The sequence below is a fragment of the Ptychodera flava genome, chromosome 13, assembly GCF_041260155.1.
Source record: "Ptychodera flava strain L36383 chromosome 13, AS_Pfla_20210202, whole genome shotgun sequence".
In the NCBI taxonomy this organism is placed as follows: domain Eukaryota; kingdom Metazoa; phylum Hemichordata; class Enteropneusta; family Ptychoderidae; genus Ptychodera; species Ptychodera flava.
Window position 1 is genome coordinate 26,320,320 of NC_091940.1, and position 23,925 is coordinate 26,344,244.

Consider the following 23,925-nt stretch of genomic DNA (forward strand, 5'->3'; position numbering starts at 1 on the left):
ATTACGCAAGCGTTGAAATTTGTCATACAACACTTTTCAAGGTGCTCGTTTCCAAGACTGTTGGTTTTCATTTAATTTAAACTATTAATAACTGAAATATTGGTCGTCTGTTCGTTAACTTACCAAGTTTCTTCCAATGGCATGTACTTATCACATAGACAGTTGAAATTTAGAAAACTGATGCCCCGAATTGGGCGTGTTTACTTGGAAACTATTACACTCTCAATGTTCCTTTAAGCCTACAACGGTATTTGCAAAAGTTTCGTCCGAAGAATCGTCATTGACACAAGACGTCTCGTTCATATATTCTCGCAGGAAAAAGATAACTGTACGATCAACACTTTCAAAGCGGCCACAGCATCGCCAACACTACAGCAATAGCACTGAGAGAGTCATCGACGCTAAGCAAATGTCTTCTGTTCAGTGCGACTTCGAATGCCCGGGTGAGGACCGTGAGGCAAGCTTCTGTTCATCACCTCGTGATGGAGCAATTCGCGAGCTGGAGAGAGCCAAGCTACGGTGCCTTCACAAGAAGCTTATTGCGTACATTGAAAAGGTTCACGCGATGAAGAATGAAGCTTGCGCACAGGTGAGGTTCATATGATAGACTTTGGAGACAAGAGATCTGATGCTGTTGTATTGTGCACAAGCAATGACTTTCATATGGCAATGTTTCCTTAAGGAGCAAATATTCATTGAAGGATACGCGTTACACAGGCATTGGGGAGCCGACATTATTTACGGCGGGGTCGAAGAAGTCTTAGGGGGAGTCACTAAAAAATAGAAAGGGGGTTGCTCAAAATGGGGAGAGAAAAAGGGCACTCAATTTTTGATGCAAAATGAATTGAAATACCTCTCAGACTGCACCATTTCATACATCAATTTCTCAAAATTATCGATGCAAGACGGGGGACACCCCCTCTCGTGCCCTCCCCTGGGATGTTCTAGCAGTTTTACTGAATAAAAATGAAAATTGAAAAACACTCTAAGATTGAACCAGATTGCACTATTGCACACATCAACTTCTTAAAATTTTCCACTCAAGAGAGGGGACAACCCGCCTTACATTTTCCCTAACCTCCCATGTGTAGTGCCCTGTCAGATGCCTTAGTGAAACCCCTGTCATGATACCCATGCATAGTAAACAAGACTATATCGTTGAATACTGGTTATACCGTGAGCTTTATATCTACATATTGTTGCGACTTTGAATTTCATTTTGTTGGTTTCACCTTTTCCAACCGTCGTAAGATAACCGATGATAATCTAGCAGAGTACAGCAGAATTTGAATGGCCTTTACTATCGCTGTATTTTTGTAAATTTTACAAATAAATGTATTGATATTTAACTTTTTAAGTTGGAGGGGTCAGTCAAAATATCTGTGTTGGAGAGAGGGTTACTGAATTCATCATGGTTGATAGGGGATTTACTCGAAATTCAGAGTTTCGATGAAATTCTTCCGACCTCAAGGCCATAATAATGACGGCTCCCTTAAAGATTGTTGGATGACATAGGCGAAATAAGGCAGAATAGTTGTCATGTTGTGGTTGTCTTACCGTACCTTTTTTTCCAAATGTTTTAAAATCTTGTTTTTAATATGTGTGACCAAATGGATATCATGAATATTAATTAAACGCTTGCTCTTTAGCATTGTCAGTGGGCCTTAGTAGACATCTAATTAAAAAAGGGGGCAGATTTCTGTTGGTTTACAAATAGTGATGAGTGGCCTTATAACAGACGGACGGAGTGCCATGTTGGATGGACTAAGTTAATGGAGGTTATGAAAAATGAGATGGAAGATAATAGGTGGGAGGACGGTGAAAGGAACCGACTGACGTCTTGGGTTAACAAAAAAGAGACACATGGACAAATGGATACAAGCCAGTTTAAGTGGCAGTTATGCAAATTACCAGCTCTGTAGAGTAATGTTCTTCAGTAGCCTGATGGTATTTCTGGTTTCGCTCATTGGTTTTGATGATTCATAACAGTAAAGAGTTTGCAAAATAACCAATAAAAGATCTTCTTGTTAAGCTACAGTTAACTGAAGTTTTATACCGGTAAACATATATTAGAACAGCTTTCCTTTTAATCGAGCTCTAACTTTGAATGACTCGACAAAATTCAGATGAGCTATGCTAAAAGATAGATTGGAGGTTTATAATTGTTTTGAATATGAACTTTCTGTAGACTGATTCTTCTTGCTTCGTGGAACACATTGAAACTTTAGAGAAGGAGATCAGAGAAATTTACGAAAAGGAATTGGAAAGGATAAGGGAGAGACATCGTTTCGAAAAAGAGCTAAGTTCTGAAGTTGAATCCCGCCTTGAGAAAAGGTAAGAGAGTGCGACTTGAGAGCAACTGATTGGGTATGAAAAACGAGGATTGACAGAAAACATAAAAAGTCGAGAACGTCAATATTTTTTTTAATAACCGGTTGTATTGTCGTTAAAGCTACTAGTATGTTCTCAGTTGTCTGAGCAGGTATGAGGTATGTCTGTATTTATTTTGCTCTTTCTAACTTGATTCTGTGCTTTTGGTTTCAACAACGTTTTGCCCTATTTTCTCTATGTCCCAAACTCGGGTCACTGCCTCAAAATTTATTGACGCTCTGACTCATCTGTTTTGTACACTTTAGTGCATCCTAGTGCCTAACATTATGTGAAAATGACCTGTACTTAATGTTTGCAGTTGAGCCCTTCGGCTATATAGTCCGTGGGCTGGAGGGGCCCACCGTGCACCCCCCCCCCCCAACATCCCTACTACTTGGGTATTTTTTGTTCTTTAGGACCTGCTGAACAAGAAAAAAGATGTTAACATTGGATATTTTGGGATGCACTACCTATCTGGGCTGGTTTTTGATTTGCATGTACCGCAAAAAATGGCGAAAAATGGTTAGGGGTAGGGGTACTATATCCTCCCTACATTGAGTAAACTAGCATGAAATAGCACAAACCATACATTTTTGGAAAGCTGAGATTCTGCTCTTTATGAAAAACACCAACTTTAGCAAAATAAATTTGTGTACATAGAATAGGGCGACTTGAAAATGATTTTTTTTGACAATTTTGAATTTTTTTTCCCAAAATACCATGTAACAATTGTGATTTACTTGTTATTAAGCAAAATTTTGACAGCTTTTTGTGTTTCAATTATTTATTCCCACATATTAAACAAGAAAAAAAGTGTTAACATTAGATATTTAACTATACACTACTTCTCTTGAGTCAATTTTGAATTGCGTGTATCTGTATGGGGTGTGCAAAAGCTAGGGGTAGGGGTACAACATTCTTTCCTTGATGAAGTAAACTGGCTTGAAATGCCATATACCTTATAGTTTTAGAAAGCTTAGATACTGGTCTTTCTAAAATGCATAAACTTTTAGTGAAAAAATATGACGTCATAGAATTGGATAACTTTAAATCGATTTTTTCTGGTAATTCAGTATTTTTAACCGGAAGAAAATACGATAACTATTGTTTCCTCCTTATGAAGCAAATCAAACACATTGATGGATGTTATTTACTAATTGCAATGTGCTGAAGAAGAAAATAAATGTCAAAAGTGGGTATTTACCATACATTATTGTCTCTAGTCACTAAAATAGCAAGTTTGCTACATTGGTATATCGTGAATGGGCATTTTATTGTTATGCAATGAACTAATGCACAGCCTTAAAAGAAGACTCGAAAACGTGCACACATAGTCATATTGCCATTTTCTCCTTCAAGTAAATAGATTATTGACGACTGTCTATTGTTATAATTTAATTTTTAAATATTTTTCTATAAAATAATTTTGTTAAGGCGTATTTGGAAAATTGTCTATGCCTCCTTGTCTTACTTTATATACAGCAAGCATTACTAACAATCTATTAGGCCGAGGCTAGAGGGGGCGTCTACGTGCACAGCCCCCCTCATCCCACAGGATAACAAACCTGTAATTTTCAGAAGCCTTGGGATCCCTAGAATAAGAAATGGGATTTTAACAGACAAAATATTGGGACTCAATAGCTGTTACGGTCATGTTTTGAAGGGTACCACAAAATCACGATTTTGTGACCCACGTGGATTTTTGTCAAACCTGTCTTCTTGTACGTGATCTGCTGAGCTTACTGTTTAACATGACCTAGATTATGGGGTATCATTAGAAAGGTGATTTATTTTTCTTGAAAATGGTATATAGCAATATGCAATATCTTCTATAGTTTTCATGAAATAGGGCCATAATTTACCCCTACCCCAAGTTTTATGTCACAAATTACTATCAAAACTAATCTAAATTCCACCAATTATTTACCTATACATAATACAAAAGGCAATACTGTGTATTAACTTTGTGTTATTTGCTACAGGTATATGCTAGAAACTTGGAATACTTTTAACAGAAACAATATTGGGATCCTGTAGCTGTAACAGTCATATTCTGAAGGGTACCAAAAAATAACAGTATTACTGACTCGCATTCGTTTTTGTTAAACCTATCTTCTTGTAAGTCTTCTGCTAAGCTTATTTTGAACATAACAAGGCCAATGGGGTACCATTAGAAAGTTAATTTACTCATCTTTAAAATGATATGTTGCAATATGCAATATCTTCTATAGATTTCATGAAATAAGATCAAAACTTACCCCATACTCCAACGTTTTATGTCGCAAATTACTGTCAAAACTAATCTCAAATTCTACCAATTATTTTCCTAGACACATTACAAAAGGCAATTCTTTGTATAAAATAGATTTTATTTGGTACAGGGACATGTAAAAATTATGAGTTAGACTTTTAAGAGACAAAATATTGGTATTGAATGACTGTTACTGGCATGTTTTGAAGGGTACCGTGAAGTCAGAGTATTACCGACTCGCATATGTTTTTGTTAAATGTGTCGTCTTGTAAGTTTTCTGCTGAGCTTACTTTTTACCATAGCCTAGATTATGGGCTGCCATTGGAAAGACAATTTATTTGGCTTTAAAATGACACATTGTAATATGCAATATCTTCTATAGTTTTCATGATATAGGACCAAACCTTACCCCATACCCCAAAGTTTTATGTCACAAATTACTGTCAAAACTAATCTTAAATTCTACCAATTATTTACCTAGACATTATACAAAGGGCAATGCTTTGTATCAAATTTGTTTTATTTGATACAGGTAAATGTTAGAAACTTGAAATAAACTTTTAACAGAAAAATATCCAGATGCTGTAGCTGTAACAGTCATATTTTGAATGGTACTGCAAAATCACAGTACTGCCAACTCGCATACATTTTTGTTAAACCTGTCTTCTTGTAAGTCTTTTACTGAGCTTACTTTTTAACATAATGTAACAAGTTTGGCATCATTAGAAAGGTAATTTACTCTTAGTCGAAATAATATATTGCAATATGCAATATCTTTTATAGTTTTTATGAAATAGGACCACAACTTACCCATACCCCAAAGTTTTATATTCCAAATTACCGCCAAAACTAATCTCAAATTCTGACAACTATTGACCGGGACATAATATAAAGGGCAATGATTTGTATTAAATTTAGTATATTTGCTTTAGGTTCATGTTAGAAACTTGAAACGAACTTTTAACAGAAAAAATATTGTGATGCTGTAGCTGTAACAGTCATATTTTGAAGAGTACCATAAACTCACAGTATTGCCAACTCGCATACGTTTGGTTAAACCTGTCTTAGTATAAGTCATCTGCTGAGCCTATTTTTTAACATAACCCGGCTATTGAGGTATCGTTAGAAAGGTAATTTTTTCTTCTTTGATATGACATATTGTAATATACAATATCTTCTTAAGTATTCAGGAAATAATAAATAAGACCAAACTTACCCCACACCCCTAAGTTTATATTGCAAATTACTATCACTACTAATCTCACATTCTACCAAACTTTTACCTAGACATACTACAAAAGGCAATGATTTGTACGAAATATATGTTATTTGCTACAGAGACATGTTACAAATATTAGATAGACTTTTAACAGACAAAATATTGGGAATGAATGGTTGTTGCTGTCATGTTTTGAAGGGTACTGTAAAGTCTCAGTCTTGCCCACTCGTATGTGTTTTTGTTAAATATGTCATCTTGTAAGTCATCTGCTGAGCTTACTTTTTACTCTAACCTATCTTATAGGCTATCATTGGAAAGAAAATTTTGCCTTAAAATGACATATTGTAATATGAAATATCTTCAATAGTTTTCATGAAATAGGACCAAACTTACCCCATATCCCAAATTCGCAAACTGCAAAGTTTTCGAACAGATGTAGTTTGCAAATAAAACTAAGGGCTGGGGTAAGTTTTTTGCCATTTCATTACAACTTCAGATGATAATGCACTTTATCATATGCTAAAATAAAGAGTGATAAAAGCTTTGTAATGATACCCTATAATCTGCGTTACGGATAAAATAAAGGTTGGCAGATAAATTTCATGGAAACTTGTTTAATAAAATTTCACGGGTTTCAGCAACATATATCCTGCTATCCTTCAAACTATGATGCTAACAGCTATTAAATCACAATAATTATCCTGTTAGTGGTATCTTTTATAGTTGGAAATGTCTCTGTAACAAATAAAATAGGTTTCATACAAAGTTTGTCTTTTTTATAGAATTTATCGAAATTAAATGCTAGTTTTGACAGTAATTTGTGACATAAAACTTTGGGGTATGGGGTAAGGTTTGGTCCTATTTCATGAAAACTATAGAAGATATGTATATTACAATATGTCATTTTAAAGCAAAAATAAATTGTCTTTCCAATGGCAGCCCATAATCTAGACTATGGTAAAAAGTAAGCTCAGCAGAAAACTTACAAGACGACACATTTAACAAAAACATATGCGAGTCGGTAATACTCTGACTTCACAGTACCCTTCAAAACATGCCAGTAACAGTCATTCGATACCAATATTTTGTCTCTTAAAAGTCTAACTCATAATTTTTACATGTCCCTGTACCAAATAAAATATATTTTATACAAAGAATTGCCTTTTGTAATGTGTCTAGGAAAATAATTGGTAGAATTTGAGATTAGTTTTGACGGTAATTTGCGACATAAAACGTTGGAGTATGGGGTAAGTTTTGATCTTATTTCATGAAATCTATAGAAGATATTGCATATTGCAACATATCATTTTAAAGATGAGTAAATTAACTTTCTAATGGTACCCCATTGGCCTCGTTATGTTCAAAATAAGCTTAGCAGAAGACTTACAAGAAGATAGGTTTAACAAAAACGAATGCGAGTCAGTAATACTGTTATTTGTTGGTACCCTTCAGAATATGACTGTTACAGCTACAGGATCCCAATATTGTTTCTGTTAAAAGTTTATTCCAAGTTTCTAACATGTACCTGTAACAAATAACACAAGTTAATACACAGTATTGCCTTTTGTATTATGCATAGGTAAATAATTGGTGGAATTTAGATTAGTTTTGATAGTAATTTGTGACATAAAACTTTGGGGTATGGGGTAAATTATGGCCCTATTTCATGAAAACTATAGAAGATATTGCATATTGCTATATACCATTTTCAAGAAAAATAAATCACCTTTTAATGATACCCCATAATCTAGGTCATGTTAAACAGTAAGCTCAGCAGATCACGTACAAGAAGACAGGTTTGACAAAAATCCACGTGGGTCACAAAATCGTGATTTTGTGGTACCCTTCAAAACATGACCGTAACAGCTATTGAGTCCCAATATTTTGTCTGTTAAAATTCCATTTCTTATTTTAGGGATCCCAAGGCTTCTGAAAATTACAGGTTTGTTATCCTGTGGGTTGAGGGGGTGCACGTAGACGCCCCCTCTAGCCTCGGCCTAATAGGTTGTTAGTAATGCTTGCTGTATATAAAGTAAGACAAGGAGGCATAGACAATTTTCCAAATACGCCTTAACAAAATTATTTATAGAAAAATATTTAAAAATTAAATTATAACAATAGACAGTCGTCAATAATCTATTTACTTGAAGGAGAAAATGGCAATATGACTATGTGTGCACGTTTTCGAGTCTTCTTTTTAAGGCTGTGCATTAGTTCATTGCATAACAATAAAATGCCCATTCACGATATACCAATGTAGCAAAACTTGCTATTTAGTGACTAGAGACAATAATGCATGGTAAATACCCACTTTTGACATTTATTTTCTTCTTCAGCACATTGCAATTAGTAAATAACATCCATAAATGTGTTTGATTTGCTTCATAAGGAGGAAACAATAGTTATCGTATTTTCTTCCGGTTAAAAATACTGAATTACCAGAAAAAATTTAAAGTTATCCAATTCTATGACGTCATATTTTTTCACTAGAACTTTATGCATTTAGAAAGACCAGTATCTAAGCTTTCTAAAACTATAGGGTATATGGCATTTCAAGCCAGTTTACTTCATCAAGGAAAGAATGTTGTACCCCTACCCCTAGCTTTTGCACACCCCATACAGATACACGCAATTCAAAATTGACTCAAGAGAAGTAGTGTATAGTTAAATATCTAATGTTAACACTTTTTTCTTGTTTAATATGTGGGAATAAATAATTGAAACACAAAAAGCTGTCAAAATTTTGCTTAATAACAAGTAAATCACAATTGTTACATGGTATTTTGGGTAAAAAAATTCAAAATTGTCAAAAAAATCATTTTAAAGTCGTCCTAATCTATGTACACAAATTTATTTGGTAAAATTGCAGTTTTTCATAAAGAGCAGAATCTCAGCTTTCCAAAAATGTATGGTTTGTGCTATTTCATGCTAGTTTACTCAGTGTAGGGGAGGATATAGTACCCCCTACCCCTACCCATTTTTCGCCATTTTTTGCGGTACATGCAAATCAAAAACCAGCCCAGATAGGTAGTGCATCCCAAAATATCCAATGTTAACATCTTTTTTCTTGTTCAGCAGGTCCTAAAGAACAAAAAAATACCCAAGTAGTAGGGATGTGGGGGGTGCACGGTGGGCCCCTCCAGCCCACGGACTAATATGACTGAGACGATATCTCACAGGCAGCAAATAAACTATTTGCATGTGATATACAAGAGCTAAAAAGCTGCTCCTGTATAGAGTTCGACGTCGCTTTGTTTGTCATTGGCAAGTGTGCATTGCAAGTTAGCTTCTTTCTGGAACTTAGTAGATTGATACGAAATAATTTCATTGGCTAACTTTAGACTCTGCTTATTTTGTTTGAGTTAAAAGTGATATGACTACGAGAGTTTGCAATCTTTAATTTCCTTGCTATTAATCTACCATCTGCTGTTATATTTTCAAAAAAATAATAAGCACATTAAAAGGATTATCATTTTGTTTGGAGACTAAAATTGTTGTACAAATAGGGTTAGGGCTATATTGTGGAACATTTACAATATATGATGGAAAGCAAATGATGTGATTAATTGAGAAGTTACATTTAGCGATTGACGCTAATTGCTATTCTAATTATGTCATTTGTCCAGAATGTCAGTACATTTAACCTGTCACTCACTCACATGCCACAGGATTTGCTCGGTGCTGCAAGAGGCGCAAGCGCTTCTATCGACATGACTGACAATACTTTCGGAATCGTTCTACAGTCATTTGATGTTATCTGAGGCGATTGTAAGTCTGCAACTAATACTGGTGTGGTCCTTGATTCCTGTATTCTTGGTTCTCCATTTAGATGTTCAACTCTGAAGAGCGATTGCGAGAAATACGAAAAAAACAATCACCTCTCTGGAAGCTCGCTGTGCAAGACTTGATGCCCAGAATAAGGTATTAAAAGTCATACTGGTATTTCGTATCTCGAAATTACCTTTTTTGTCAATGTTACCTGTCTGATGAATTTTGCAGGAATTGACCAAAGAAACAGTTGACTTACCAAGGCTCATCTCACCGCAAAGCACGTTGACGTAAATATGAAAAAATCCAATTGCTTGCATCTGTAATCTGCTTGCATCTGCATTAAAAGACACACTTTGACTGATGATTCTAGTGTACAGGTTGAGCTTACATGGTAATATATATATATATATATATATATATATATATAATATATATGGTGTTGTGTGTGTGTGTGTGTGTTGTGTGTGTGTGTATCATTGCATGACGACTTCAAAGCATATTTTCAGTAGACTAATATCAGTCGTATACTCAGAAAACACCTTGCCCTCTCAAATCAGAGACATATTCATCTTTCAATAGACTAGTTCACCACGGCATGAGGCCACTCCACAACAGTTGGACTTCAACGCCGATTGTACATGTCTTTCACTACAGATTTATACTTTCCTGTATATACCATCTCTTCTCAGTATGACTATTGTAACTAACTTGATCACTAGGTCATCTTTAGTATAGATGACGTTGTCTCCTGATTACTGTCAGGCAATATTACCCGACGTAATTTCCCTGTGTGTAAGAGGAAGAGGGTGCCCTGCCTTGTGTTAATGGGTCTTTCAGTCAACAAGTTTCCGATACCGCATTCCACCCACAAACCGTTACGTCTCCATACGAACCAAACGTGACGACAATACCTAACACACTAAACGAGTTGGTATTCTACAGACCTACTTATGATTTCTCAAAATGCCTCATCAATTTTTTTATCTTCTGGGAATTCCTCCATTAAACAGCATCTTGAAATAGAGGTCAAAATGCACGCCAGAAAGGTAGAGCAGAAACAGAACCAAGTCCTAGTGTGTAAATGCCAGGATGACTTTGAAAATCGCATGCGGCAGTACAAGTGCATGGTTGAGTCAAGATACAGACAAAATGTGAGTACAGTTTGAACGACCAGTGTGAGTGGGCCGGAGTGTGGATCTAACATGAGCGCACTGATGTTTCGCACTGATGTATAAGAATAGGCCCGATTTTCACGAAAATGTCAGCAAAGACGTATTTTAGCTCGAAACCAAAAAATTGTGTCCCTTTTGATGCCCATGTTTACATGGCAACTACCTAGGAAGTGAAAGTATCATGATTTGACAAATGCCATTGAAATTGGCTTAGAATGCTACAAACATTTTTGTCAAAAGTCAAATGTCCATCAAGTATCGTAAAATGTACAACCGAGCATTCTATCACATTTGACCTTGCACAGTTGAATGAGCTACAAATTGAGATCGAAAAGCTTCGAAGGAGAAGACTGAAACACAGAGAAAATAAGAAGGCTGACTAGTATTAACGAAGATTACGAGGGAAAAATTGCCTGCTTGGACATTCAGGTAAGGTGTCTTTGATTATTTTTTATATGTTTGTGTTTTGTTAAATGTAGTGGAGGATAACAGTGCTTGTATTTTTTCTATTGAAATCCAGTGTGAACTGAAAGAATATCTTCAATTCAATGCGATCATGCAATGCTACATGAGCCAGACTGTCACCCGTCGCTCCGGGCCATTTTCAAGTACATGGTTATTTCATCGCGAAACTGTATCAAATACGCAAAAGCATAATATTTGCTTCAATTGGATTTTTACTGATAATGGAATCGCCGTAACAATGACGCGGAGTACGATTACTCGGGCGTTATTGCAAGCTATTTGCTGCTTTTCGTCAACACAGAGCAAAAACGACCAGAGTTCAGTTTTTTTTTGCCGACAAACATGTACATCAAATCATCGTATGTCATGCAGTAGTGTATAATGATAAACCCAAAAGCTGTGAATTGATGTGAAATTATGCTGATATCTGCCTCATGCACTGCCGTACGCGAGTGAATTTTAGTCTGCACCTTATACCAGTGGATGCAATTCGTTGCCAGTCTGCTCGCGATTGCATTCTCAAAACGCTAGAGAGTCGACTTTTCTGGTAAAATTAGACTGAAAAGGGTGTATAAATAAGGTCGTTCTCAAAACACTACTATTCAAGTTCTCGTTCATTGCATCTCGGACACTGTACTCGAACAATAAACTTACTGACGTTTCGTTACCACTATAACAGTGAAGGCCTGGGTATTATTTTTCGCTCTATGTTGCTTTTCATGTTGCTGTCGATGTAGCTATTCCAGTTTGCATAACGTATACTGTTTCATCGTAGTCGGATATACAATAGTGTGACGTCATAATATAGGAGTAATATTCCTATTTGACGTCACACTTTTGATATAGTATATGATTATGACTTGGTCCATGTATCTGAGATTCACCTTATTCTATATTTACACATGTATATATACATGCATATATCTATATGTGTGTGTGTGTGTGTAAACACATTATTTATTTATTTATTTGTTTATTTTCTTGCCACTAAATTAGCATTTTATGTCATGTACAGATGAAGGAATTACAGGAGAAGATCGCTGAATATTCTGAGGAGCTGAGGAAGGAGAGAATGGAAAAGTGCTTACTCAAAGCTGAAATGGGGAAGAAGGAGGAACTAATTTCTTCCTTGAGAGTTGAGGCAAGGTCGCTTTTGAATTTGTTTTCTTTATTACTTTATTCGTTGTCGAGTGTAGCCATCGAAGGAAAGTTGATCGTGCGCAAGATTTAGTGTGATATCCAGAAAATGTGTAACAATTTGGTTGGCTTTGCTGGAGATTTGTAGCCTCCTCGGGTCGTGGAGCACCTTCGTTATTTCTTTTTTTATCCTTTCTGTCTTTCAATCCAAACGATTATCGAGTTCATACAAGCGGGTCATCTCTGTATATGCCGATCCGATCTTTACTGTCCCCTTTTGGCGAGGATACTGAGAACGTACTGGCCTACAAGTTCACATACCGTAGTACTACTTCAATCAGTTTTCCACTGTAACGTCAGACAAGTCCCGATTTTGATCCTTTCGCAATATGGCACTAGACGGCATACAAAAACGATTGCCGTGAGTCAATACTTGCGTCAATGTAAATGCCGGGGATATCAGTGTACTGCTTCGCAAAAACAATTTATTGACGTAAAAGAGCTTCTGAGATTTATTTGCAGAAATATACAATCATATCAAATTAGTTTAATAACCTGTAATTCGCCATATCATGTCAATTGCCGGACCAATTAATCGATGATGATGATGATGATGATTTACAGCCCTAACGGAGCTAATGTTATCGTTTATTTTGTCGGGACGTTGTCTATTGACTTAAATCATTTCGCTGTCCGTTTGGTTGATGTGTACATGTCGGGTTCTTCATGAAGCTTTTCCCTTTGTCTTGCAGTCTAAAAATGTTTGCTCTTTAGATAGCATGTCCATTCTTTGGTTGACCTCCGTTTATTATTTGCCACTGTTTAGCTGTACATTTATGTTTTCATGTTTTCATATGTGTGGGCGTGTGTGTTAAATTTATGTCCACATCAGATTCGCAAACTTCAGTGTGACAACGCCAAAGTCGAGCAGGCCGCCATTCGTCAGCGTGAGGAATTAGAAGAAGAAATCAAGAAATCGGCAAGCAAATTAGAGGAGCAGCGACGGTTGCTGATTAAAAAATCAACGGAAATGAGAATTTGTCTGGATGAACCACATTTGCCTGAAATCGATGCTTTAAAGAGACTGATTGCCGAGGAAGACGCTAAGTATATTGGGATTTTTATGGCATTTGATGAGTTTTTGACACTTTGTGACGTTATCATTGGTTGAGATCATTGTACATATCATGACTTTTTCTTTGCTCGAAACGCCTTGCTTGCCGTATGTGCTGAAGGCCCCATTTCCTAAACCCTGGCTGTAGGTCACGGAATTAACGACATAGATGAAATTCGATCGGATTCGAACTCAAAATGTACGGCACCGAGTCACATAGCGAAGACATCACAGTCAAAACCGCTCGGCCAAATCATCATCCTTGCCCTGCGAGCTCTTAATGACGAGTTAAGTCAGGTCGACATTCTTATCGTTATCTTTGCCGTTGTGATCGGAAGCTGATAGAGGAAGAGGGATGGGCCTTTTTTTTTTCATTGTTGTACTATACCGTCTGATTTGTTCAGCCTTGTCCGCAAACTTGGAAAGTGTATGGTAAAACTCAGTTCAGGTTCAGTGACCCTGACCAACCACATTGACTTGGCACACTAGTAACTATGGTAAAGCACTAGTGGAGCACATGCAATAGTTTAAGCAGTAGCACACTGACGACACAATGGGGACTGTGACAGTATTGACATCCTCGACAGCAGTGACAGCTAGAGTTCCCCCATAAGCAGATGTCAGCTGCAGGTTTAAACAGCAGGGGCCCGGCTGTAAGCAAGTCTATATAGTATGTCCTTCTCAACGATGCCATATTCATAAAATTGATGCTGTCTGTCACTAACACGGTAAACATCAGGTGCAGCACATCCCAAATGCAAATGTAGAATCTAGCATCTCAAGATAAATTTTCACCTAATGATCAACCGTATGAAGTCAATATTTCCAACAGCCAAGCGTCACAAGTTTTACAATATATACCAAATTTCGACATTTATTCCTCCTTTGAGAAAACATCAGCTAGATAGACTCCCGTAATAGCTTACTGATTCGTTCTATGTGTCTGCTGTCTGAGTTTATTTTAAACTTTGGGTAGTCCTCCAAAACTTCTCTTGTCAACAATAGGGACTCTAAAAGCGATGGCTGATATTTTGGTAGCTTTTTTTTTGGGGGGGGGAGGGAGGACTGTTATAACTTTTGAAAAAACATGTCACCTCAGCCCCTGCTGTTATTTGGCCTGTGCCATTACGGTACCGGACGAGCTTGGAACTCCACTCGCAAAGGGCAACAAAGCTCAAGTTCAATTATATTCAAAATCCTGGCAGTCTGCCCTATTCCTAATACAAGTACACATCATCTTCTCGTTACTGTATTTTGGAATATGACATGGTGGAGAATTCGGGTATCAATTGGCTGCCTCTTCATAGAAATGTATGTTGGTAGATATATACTTGACTATTGAATGACAACAAACATCTCGAGCAATGGCGGGGATATTAATGTACTTTCCAGCTTCTAACAAAATGCGGACATTTGGTTCTAAAGGCAAGGCTTCTCGTATAATATTATGACATAGGTATTTCTTCAACAATGGGAGTTAATGATAAGGTGACTGATTTTTTTAGCCTTGACATTTCATGGGAAATATCGCGTAGATACATCGAGAATTCGGCAATTAAAACAATTTTTCCATTTTATTTCAATCGCAGAATTATTCCCGTGAACTTTCGATTCTTATCAGCATACCTTTTAATTATTTTATGAGTTTCGTTACTTGATGATAAAACGATTGCAAGACAAGGGGCTAACTTTTAAAATCTTCTGACTTTTTATTTCTTTAGACTAAACTGTGCGATGCTGAAGCCAACAAAAGGGTGTTATTACGAAGTTCAGTCACCATGTAAGGGAAGGCTATTCACCAAGTGCCCTTGAATACGGAGACAGTGCAAGTCTTGCCTAAGAGAGGTAATTTACTGTGAAACTGAAGCTTCACAGAGCATAGTGAAATGTTGCAAACTTTCGACCCTGATAATTAAATTTTACCTCAGTAATTTGTAGTACTTTTGCATAAATACATCATTTCAAATGGACACAGTAAGTAAATATGATAGGACTCTTAAAATGTACGCCAGAGAGAATTATTTATGGTACAATATTCCATTACAATCGTCACCTATTCAAAACTCCTCTCTGCTTCAAAATCTTCAAGCATAAGTAACAAGTATTTACCCACCTAAACTATCTTCGTTACTTCAAGCCGTCCATATATTGATGTCGGCATAATAGCGGCAGCCATTTGTTATTTTTGTTTATTAGTTACAGACGTATTTCGGACACAAAACAAAAGTAGTCACGTTTAATAACGGGCTTATCTCCACGTATACTGTGAACCATCACGATTGATATTTTACGGAGTTGTAAACGTCACCAGAATGGAGCGCTACGCATAAGAGTATGCTACCATGCACTGTAACCCGAAACTCAAACCATGATACAACCTAGACACTTTTTGTTTCTTTGTTCTCAATCTGTCTTGCCTTTCCCAATCGTCTGCATTCCCAATCACGACCAATACCGGCATTAATGGTCTCGTCGTCAGCACACAAGGGACAAGGCCAGGCAACTACAATAGGCGCTTGTACTAATAGGCCTGAAAACAGGGTCGGGTGAGTACATGTGTTCATCCACATCATTTCCTTTTGAAAAAGGCTGTCCCTAACAAAAGTAGATAACGTCATCAAATGGGTACGAACAAGAAAATGCGCGTATGTTTCTAAACAGGATGTGTTAGAGTTAATCTGAAGTAGTAGTAAAACATTGTCTGGAGAGTCGTTAAGCGTATCGAAATTTGAAATGAGCAACGAACCGTATCTTAAGAATGACATAAACACTTTGATATTGATAACATCAATTGGACAAGACAAGCAGTATGTTTATCGATAGGACGTTCATACTGAGCTCGAGCACATATGTAACATCATGTGTATGCTGCTCCCAATCCAAGTACACATCGTCTTCTCTGGTTAACGTATTTTGGAATATGACGTGTTGGAGATTTTGGATATCGATACTTGAAAATTGAATGACAGTAGATGTCTACGAGATGTCAGGGACGTCAGTGTGCATTCAAATATTCCCATTAAACGTTCTGTTATTATTGGTAAGGTTTCATTATTTTATGATTTTGACTATAAAAGATAAATGATTTAAGGACAATGGGCTAACATTCGAATGTGTGGATTTTTTATTTCTTTAGACAGGATCCTATTAAGCCGTATGCACAGCCTCCTTTCCGAGATGCACCGCCATGTGAGGGAAGGCAACCACTCAAGAGACCTCTGAGCTTGAAGCCGGTGCCGGTCGTGCATGATAGAGGTAAATGAACTCAACTTCACAGCACGTGGCCAAATTTAGCAATTTTTCGGCCCTGATGACTCAAATGTTTGTACGACTGTAATTTCCTGTGCTTTTTGTTAATACAGTAGATCATTCAAAACTTCTAACTTGTCGTTTTTAAATAATATTTCGTGTACAGCTCTTTTTTCATGTTATGTTGATGGTAAAGGGTGAATGATAACTTTTTGTCTATTTACCGTAAAAAAATCAGTCTTCGTAATCGTCGAAATACGCACGTCAAACCTAAAGCGTTTCGTGGTATTCCGGAACTACAGTTTCAACTTGCAAGTAAATAAAGTAAACAATTGTAGGTGCTTTCCGCCTGATATGTGATGTTGCCCACATTATGGTCTATGGTCAAGTTGCTGCAGGGGCAAAACAGACATTACAAGTCTACATTTTATCAACATTTTCTTTATCGAAAGTACAAATTTTAGGCGAAAAGTGATGGCCAAATGGCGGAATAGCGGTGTATATGTGTCTATCATTTCTATGACAAAGCACTCTATTTGCTTTACATTAAAAGTGTAAACCTGCCAAATAAACAAACAAGCTGCAAAATCAGGTTAAAGGGGAAGTTCACCAAGGATGATTTTTACATATGTGGTAGCTCTGTGGTCATTTACCCAGGAAAAACTATTTTCCACCATTTATAACTCGCAGGATTTTTTACAAAAAAGGATAAAATAGTACAGGAAGTTGCCCATGTAATTTGAATCATTGGAAAAAAGCTCAAACTTGAGCTTGCATAATGTGATATGGAAGGGACCATCTTCGGAAGGGTATGGCCCCCACATTGTCCACTCAGAGTAACACAGTAGTAAACAGCAACACAAAATCTGACAGTGGAAAGTTAATATTATAAGTGATTCATTGTTTATGCAAGGATAGACACTATAAACAAAAATTATGTAAATACGCAAAGCCTGGTTTATGCATGGGTGAGTGGACGATGCCATACCCATGGAAAATGGTCCCTTCCATATCACATTATGCAAGCTCCAAGCTTGGCGCTTTTTCCCATGATTCAAATTACATGGGCAACTTCCTGTACTATTTCTATCGTTTTTGTGTAAAAAATCATGCAAGTTATAAATGGCGAAAATAGCTTTTCCGGGGTAAGTGACCACAAAGCTAGCACATATGTAAAAATCATCCTTGGTGAACTTCCCCTTAAAGTAAATTGCGCCTCTACTGAAACAGAAAAATAAAAAAAAGCATCTCTTCGTACAGCAAATCGCATGTGAGAATGAGTGCTTTTTACTCTTAATATCACTTTCACGAAAGAGACAGAAAGATATACACAATTTTTTATAGAAAACGAATTATTTATCATCATTTCTTACATAACATGTAGCATTGGAATGGAAGCGTCAATTCAGTCATATGCGGTCTTTTGGCATTTAACGCAATTTTTGTCATAATAATTGCTTCATCTTATTTAATTTCTATGATTGAAAGAGTATTCGGAGTTGTACTTATTAATTAATCTTTCCTTTATGATCCTTTCTTTGAAAATATTTTTGTCACGTACATTCCTTCTTTAAAAAGCCAGTTGTACCGGTAAATTTGCCACTTTCTTCGTGTTAAAATCTGTTTTTATAACACTCTCTTATTAGCTTGTAAAGTGGACAGTTACAACAAGATGAAGTCACTTGCTTAAAATAAAATAGTGGGTAAGGGGACGTGAGGGGCACAGTTCAAACAATGATAATACCTTAGTGGACTCATGCAACTCTTTTGAGTACACACAAACACACACACACACACACACACCTACACACACACACACACTTCAGACTGGTGCAGAACATTGTAAAGTGTGTAGTCTCTTTACAAAACAATTACGACGTTTTTGCACCAGGCAGAATATATGGACAGCCCCAGAGAATTGAGATTTACTAATGCTTGCAAAATTGTCGGTATTGGTACGTTGTAAACGGTTACTGAGGTATCGTCCTGTTTCTTTCTATAATCGGTATGTGTCATTTTTGCTGCGTGAGGCAGTGGACTTTGTCTCCGGTCCAACTTGAAGCCTCATGCAGTATAAATGACACTCAAATTGCACTACGCTCGAACATTCCCCGATACCTTATTGAACATAGTAAGGACGAAATGGAAAAGATCGCCAAGAGAGAACTATTTATGATATTACATGGCATTTACAATCGTCATCCGCCCCAAACTCCACTGTTTCAAAACCTTCAAGATTAAGTATAGAGCAAACTATCCTTGTGGCCAAAAAGCCCCTGAAAAGTTGATGTCGGCATCAACACATCGAAGGCAAAGAGCGACAGCCATTTTGTTTGTTTATTATGATTACTGACAAGTGGTAGGTGTATTTCGGGAACACCAAAAAAGTGCCCACGTTTAATAACCACGTATCTCCATTTTTACAGTAAAACATTACGATTCACATTTTGCGGTGTAGTAAACGTCACCAGAATGAAGCGATACGGATATGAGTATACCACAATGCATTGTAACCTCAAACTACAACCATGATTCAACCTAGACACTTTTTCTTTCTTTGTTCTCACTCTGTCTTCCCTTTTACCAATCGTCTGCACTCCCCATCACGATCAATAACTGCATTAATAGTCTCGTCGCCGGCAAACAATAGACATGGCAAGTTACCTACCATAGGTGTTTATGATAAAAGGCCTGAAAACGGGGACGGGTAAGTACATGCGTTCATCCACATCATTTCCTTTTGTAAAAGTTATGCCTAACAAAAGTACATAACGTCTTCAAATGGGTCCGAACAAGGAAACACATCTATGTTTCTAAATAGGATGTATTAGAGTTAATCTGAAATAGTAAAACATTGCCTTGAGAGTCGTTTAGCTTACGAGATTTGATACGAGCTACAAACCATATCCTAAGAATGTAATGAACACTTTTGTATTGATAATATCAATTGGACAAGACTGGCAGTATGGTTATCGATAGGACGTTTATATTGAGCTAAACCACACGTGTAACATCTTGTGTATGCTGCTCCAAATCCAAGTAACATCATCTTCTGGTGAATGTATTTGGAATACGACGCGTGGTGAAGAATATTGGGTATCGATACTTGAAAATTGAATGACAGTTGACGTCTAAAGTAATGTCAAGGACGTTAATGTGTATTTCAACATTCGACTTAATGCGGGCATTTGTTCCGAATGGCAAGGTTTCTCATATAACATCATGACATTCCTCGCCACTAGAACATAACTTGAAACGTTTTGAATCCCCGATATTCTATTTCATTGTTATGTTCCCATGTTCGTACTGCCCTGTACACAAACACCTTATTAGATCCTTACTGAAAACGTAGGAAGAAACAGTAGCAATGCTGCTTCCTTGTGAAACTTTTCAACATTGAATGGATTTCAAAACCTTGCATAAACCTGCCACGGTGGCGTAATACTTTCCATTATAAATTTATAATGTTACCATTGTAGAAAATAGTCGTATCAACTTTCCGTTATCATCGGTACCGTTTCATTATTTATTATTTAGACTATAAAAGATAAATGATTTAAGGACAATGAGCTAACATTCAAGTCTGCGGACTTCTTATTTCTTTAGACAGGATCCTATTAAGGCGTATGTACACCCTCCTTTCCGAGATGCACCGCCATGTGAGGGAAGGCAACCAATCAAGAGCCCTCTGAACTTGAAGCCGGTGCCGGTCGTGCATGATAAAGGTAAAGAACTCAAACTTCACAGCACATGGCCAAATGTAGCAAATTTTCGGCCCTGATGACTCAAATGTTTGTACGACAGTAATTTCCTGTGCTTTTTATAAATACAGTAGATCATTTCAAATTTCTAAGTTGTTGCTTTTAAATGATAATTCGTGTACAACTCTTTTTCATGTTCTGTAAAAAATCACCCTTGGTAATCGTCGAAATACGCGGGTTAAACCCAACGTGTTTCTCAGTATTCCCGAACTACAGTCGCAACTTGCAAGTAAATAAAGTAAACAATAAAAAATGAAGGTGCTTTCCGTCTGATATCTGATGTTGCCCACATTATGGTCTTCAGTCAAATTGCTGCAGGGGCAAAACAGACATTACATGTCTATATTTTATCAACATTTTCTTCATCGAAAGTACAAATTTTAGGCGATGCATATGTGTATATCATTTCTATGACAGTGCACTGTAATTCCTTGGAGGCAAAAGTGTGAAAAGTTATATGTATAAAAAACAAGCTGCACAATCAGGTCAGAGTAAGTTGCACCTTTACTTGAAACAATTATGGCAACAATATGTCTCCGTACAGCAAATCGCCTAATCTGTTTCAAAACCTTCAAGATTAAGTATACAGCAAACTATCCTTGTGACTCAAACGCCCTTCAAATGTTGATGTCGGCATCAACACATCGAAGGCAGAGAGCGGCAGCCATTTTGTTTGTTTATTATGTTTACTGTAAAGTTTCAGGTGCACTTCGGAACACCTAAAAAGTGGCCACGTTAACGTACGTATCTAAAAGTTTACTCTAAGCATCATGCAGAATTGATATTTTGCATTATAGGAAACGTAATCAGAATGGAGCGATACGGATATGAGTATACCACAAGCATTGTAACCTCAAACTACAACCATGATTCAACCTAGACACTTTTTAGGGGCCCAAGCCAACCGGCTGGGCCCCTATTGGTTTTATAGGAGTTCAACTTTCTTCTTCTTCTTCTTCTTCTTCTTCTTCTTCTTCTTCTTCTTCCGCTCTTTTTTTGTCGACCTAGAACTCAAACACCGCTTACCGCAAACTTCTGAAACTTGCAGGGCTAATAGGTACCTATGAGATCTCGTGCACCTGGGTATACAAATTTCGATTGGTCACGTGACCTGGCGGCCATATTGGATTTTCGAAAAATACCGATTTAATTTTAAAAATCTTCTTCTCCAGAACCAACATACAGATTTTGCTGAAATTTTACTCATGTCATCCTTAGAGTGATCTCTTTCAAGTTTGCGAAAGACGTTTGGATCGGTCACGTGATTTGGCCGCCATCTTGGATTTTACGAAAATCGCAATTTAATCATTAAAAATCTTCTTCTCCAGAACCAACACACCGATTTAGCTGAAATTTTACTCATGTCATCCTTAGAGTGATCTCTTTCAAGTTTGCGAAAGACGTTTGGGTCGGTCACGTGATTTGGCCGCCATCTTGGATTTTACGAAAATCGCAATTTAATCATTAAAAATCTTCTTCTCCAGAACCAACACACGGATTAAATTGAAATTTTACTCATGTCATCCTTAGAGTGATCTCTTTCAAGTTTGCGAAAGACGTTTGGATCGGTCACGTGATTTGGCCGCCATCTTGGATTCTACGAAAATCGCAATTTAATCATTAAAAATCTTCTTCTCCAGAACCAACACACCGATTTAACTGAAATTTTACTCATGTCATCCTTGGAGTGATCTCTTTCAAGTTTGCGAAACCCTTTTGAATCGGTCACGTGATTTGGCCGCCATCTTGGGTTTTACGAAAATCGCAATTTAATCATTAAAAATCTTCTTCTCCAGAACCAACACACAGATTTAGCTGAAATTTTACTCATGTCATCCTTGGAGTGATCTCTTTCAAGTTTGCGAAAGACGTTTGGATCGGTCAAGTGATTTGGCCGCCATCTTGGATTTTACGAAAATCGCAATTTAATCATTAAAAATCTTCTTCTCCAGAACCAACTCACAGATTTAACTGAAATTTTACTCATGTCATCCTTAGAGTGATCTCTTTCAAGTTTGCGAATGACGTTTGGATCGGTCACGTGATTTGGCCGCCATCTTGGATTTTACGAAAATCGCAATTTAATCATTAAAAATAACTAAGTAACCACAAGTGCTACACCCTTCATATTTGGTATGATGGAGACCTTATGACACCACATCCTGTACCTCATTAATTATGCGCATATCTAATTCTGAGCCAGCAAATAGAGCTAGAGGTCTTATTTTTGGTATATGGGGATAACTAAGCAATACGATTTTTTTGACAAAATATCACGTGACCTCGATGACCTTTGACCTTGAATATACGTATATGTCAATAACTCAGTAACCACAAGTGCTACAGCCTTCATATTTGGTATGATGGGAGACCTTATGACACCACATCCTGTACCTCATTAATTATGCGCATATCTAATTCTGAGCCAGCCAATAGAGCTAGAGGTCTGATTTTTGGTATATATGGATAACTTAGCAATACAATTTTTTTGACATAATGTCACGTGACCTCGATGACCTTTGACCTTGAATATACGTTTATGTCAATAACTCAGTAACCACAAGTGCTACAGCCTTCATATTTGGTATGATGGGAGACCTTATGACACCACATCCTGTACCTCATTAATTATGTGCATATCTAATTCTGAGCCACCAAATAGAGCTAGAGGTCTGATTTTTGGTATATAGGGATAACTTAGCAATACAATTTTTTTGACAAAATATCACGTGACCTCGATGACCTTTGACCTTGAATATACGTATATGTCCATAACTCAGTAACCACAAGTGCTACACCCTTCATATTTGGTATGATGGGAGACCTTATGACACCACATCCTGTACCTCATTAATTATGCGCATATCTAATTCTGAGCCAGCCAATAGAGCTAGAGGTCTGATTTTTGGTATATAGGGATAACTTAGCAATACAATTTTTTGACAAAATATCACGTGACCTCGATGACCTTTGACCTTGAATATACGTATATGTCCATAACTCAGTAACCACAAGTGCTACATCCTTCATATTTGGTATGATGGGAGACCTTTTGACACCACACCCTGTACCTCATTAATTATGTGCATATCTAATTCTGAGCCAGCCAATAGAGCTAGAGATCTTATTTTTGGTATATAGGGATAACTTAGCAATACAATTTTTTTGACAAAATATCACGTGACCTCGATGACCTTTGACCTTGAATATACGTATATGTCCATAACTCAGTAACCACAAGTGCTACACCCTTCATATTTGGTATGATGGGAGACCTTATGACACCACATCCTGTACCTTATTAATTATGCGCATATCTAATTCTGAGCCAGCCAATAGAGCTAGAGGTCTGATTTTTGGTATATATGGATAACTTAGCAATACAATTTTTTTGACATAATGTCACGTGACCTCGA

At 37.0% G+C, this 23,925-nt stretch overlaps 3 protein-coding genes across 3 annotated transcripts in view; all 3 read left to right on the forward strand.

Annotated features, from left to right (window-relative positions):
* The window catches only part of LOC139148532 (myosin-11-like), a 40,888-nt gene extending 24,126 nt beyond the window's left edge, over window positions 1-16,762 (forward strand). The window contains exons 14-20 of the mRNA XM_070720020.1: window positions 316-589; window positions 2,189-2,334; window positions 9,686-9,761; window positions 10,622-10,762; window positions 12,264-12,389; window positions 13,278-13,492; window positions 16,636-16,762. Coding sequence (XP_070576121.1) covers window positions 316-589; window positions 2,189-2,334; window positions 9,686-9,761; window positions 10,622-10,762; window positions 12,264-12,389; window positions 13,278-13,492; window positions 16,636-16,762 — 1,105 coding nt within the window. The remainder of the gene's footprint in view (window positions 1-315; window positions 590-2,188; window positions 2,335-9,685; window positions 9,762-10,621; window positions 10,763-12,263; window positions 12,390-13,277; window positions 13,493-16,635) is intronic.
* LOC139148009 (uncharacterized) overlaps window positions 1-23,925 on the forward strand; it is a 497,920-nt gene that overhangs the window by 177,287 nt on the left and 296,708 nt on the right. The window lies entirely within an intron of this gene.
* LOC139148011 (retrograde protein of 51 kDa-like) overlaps window positions 1-23,925 on the forward strand; it is a 119,981-nt gene that overhangs the window by 43,068 nt on the left and 52,988 nt on the right. The window lies entirely within an intron of this gene.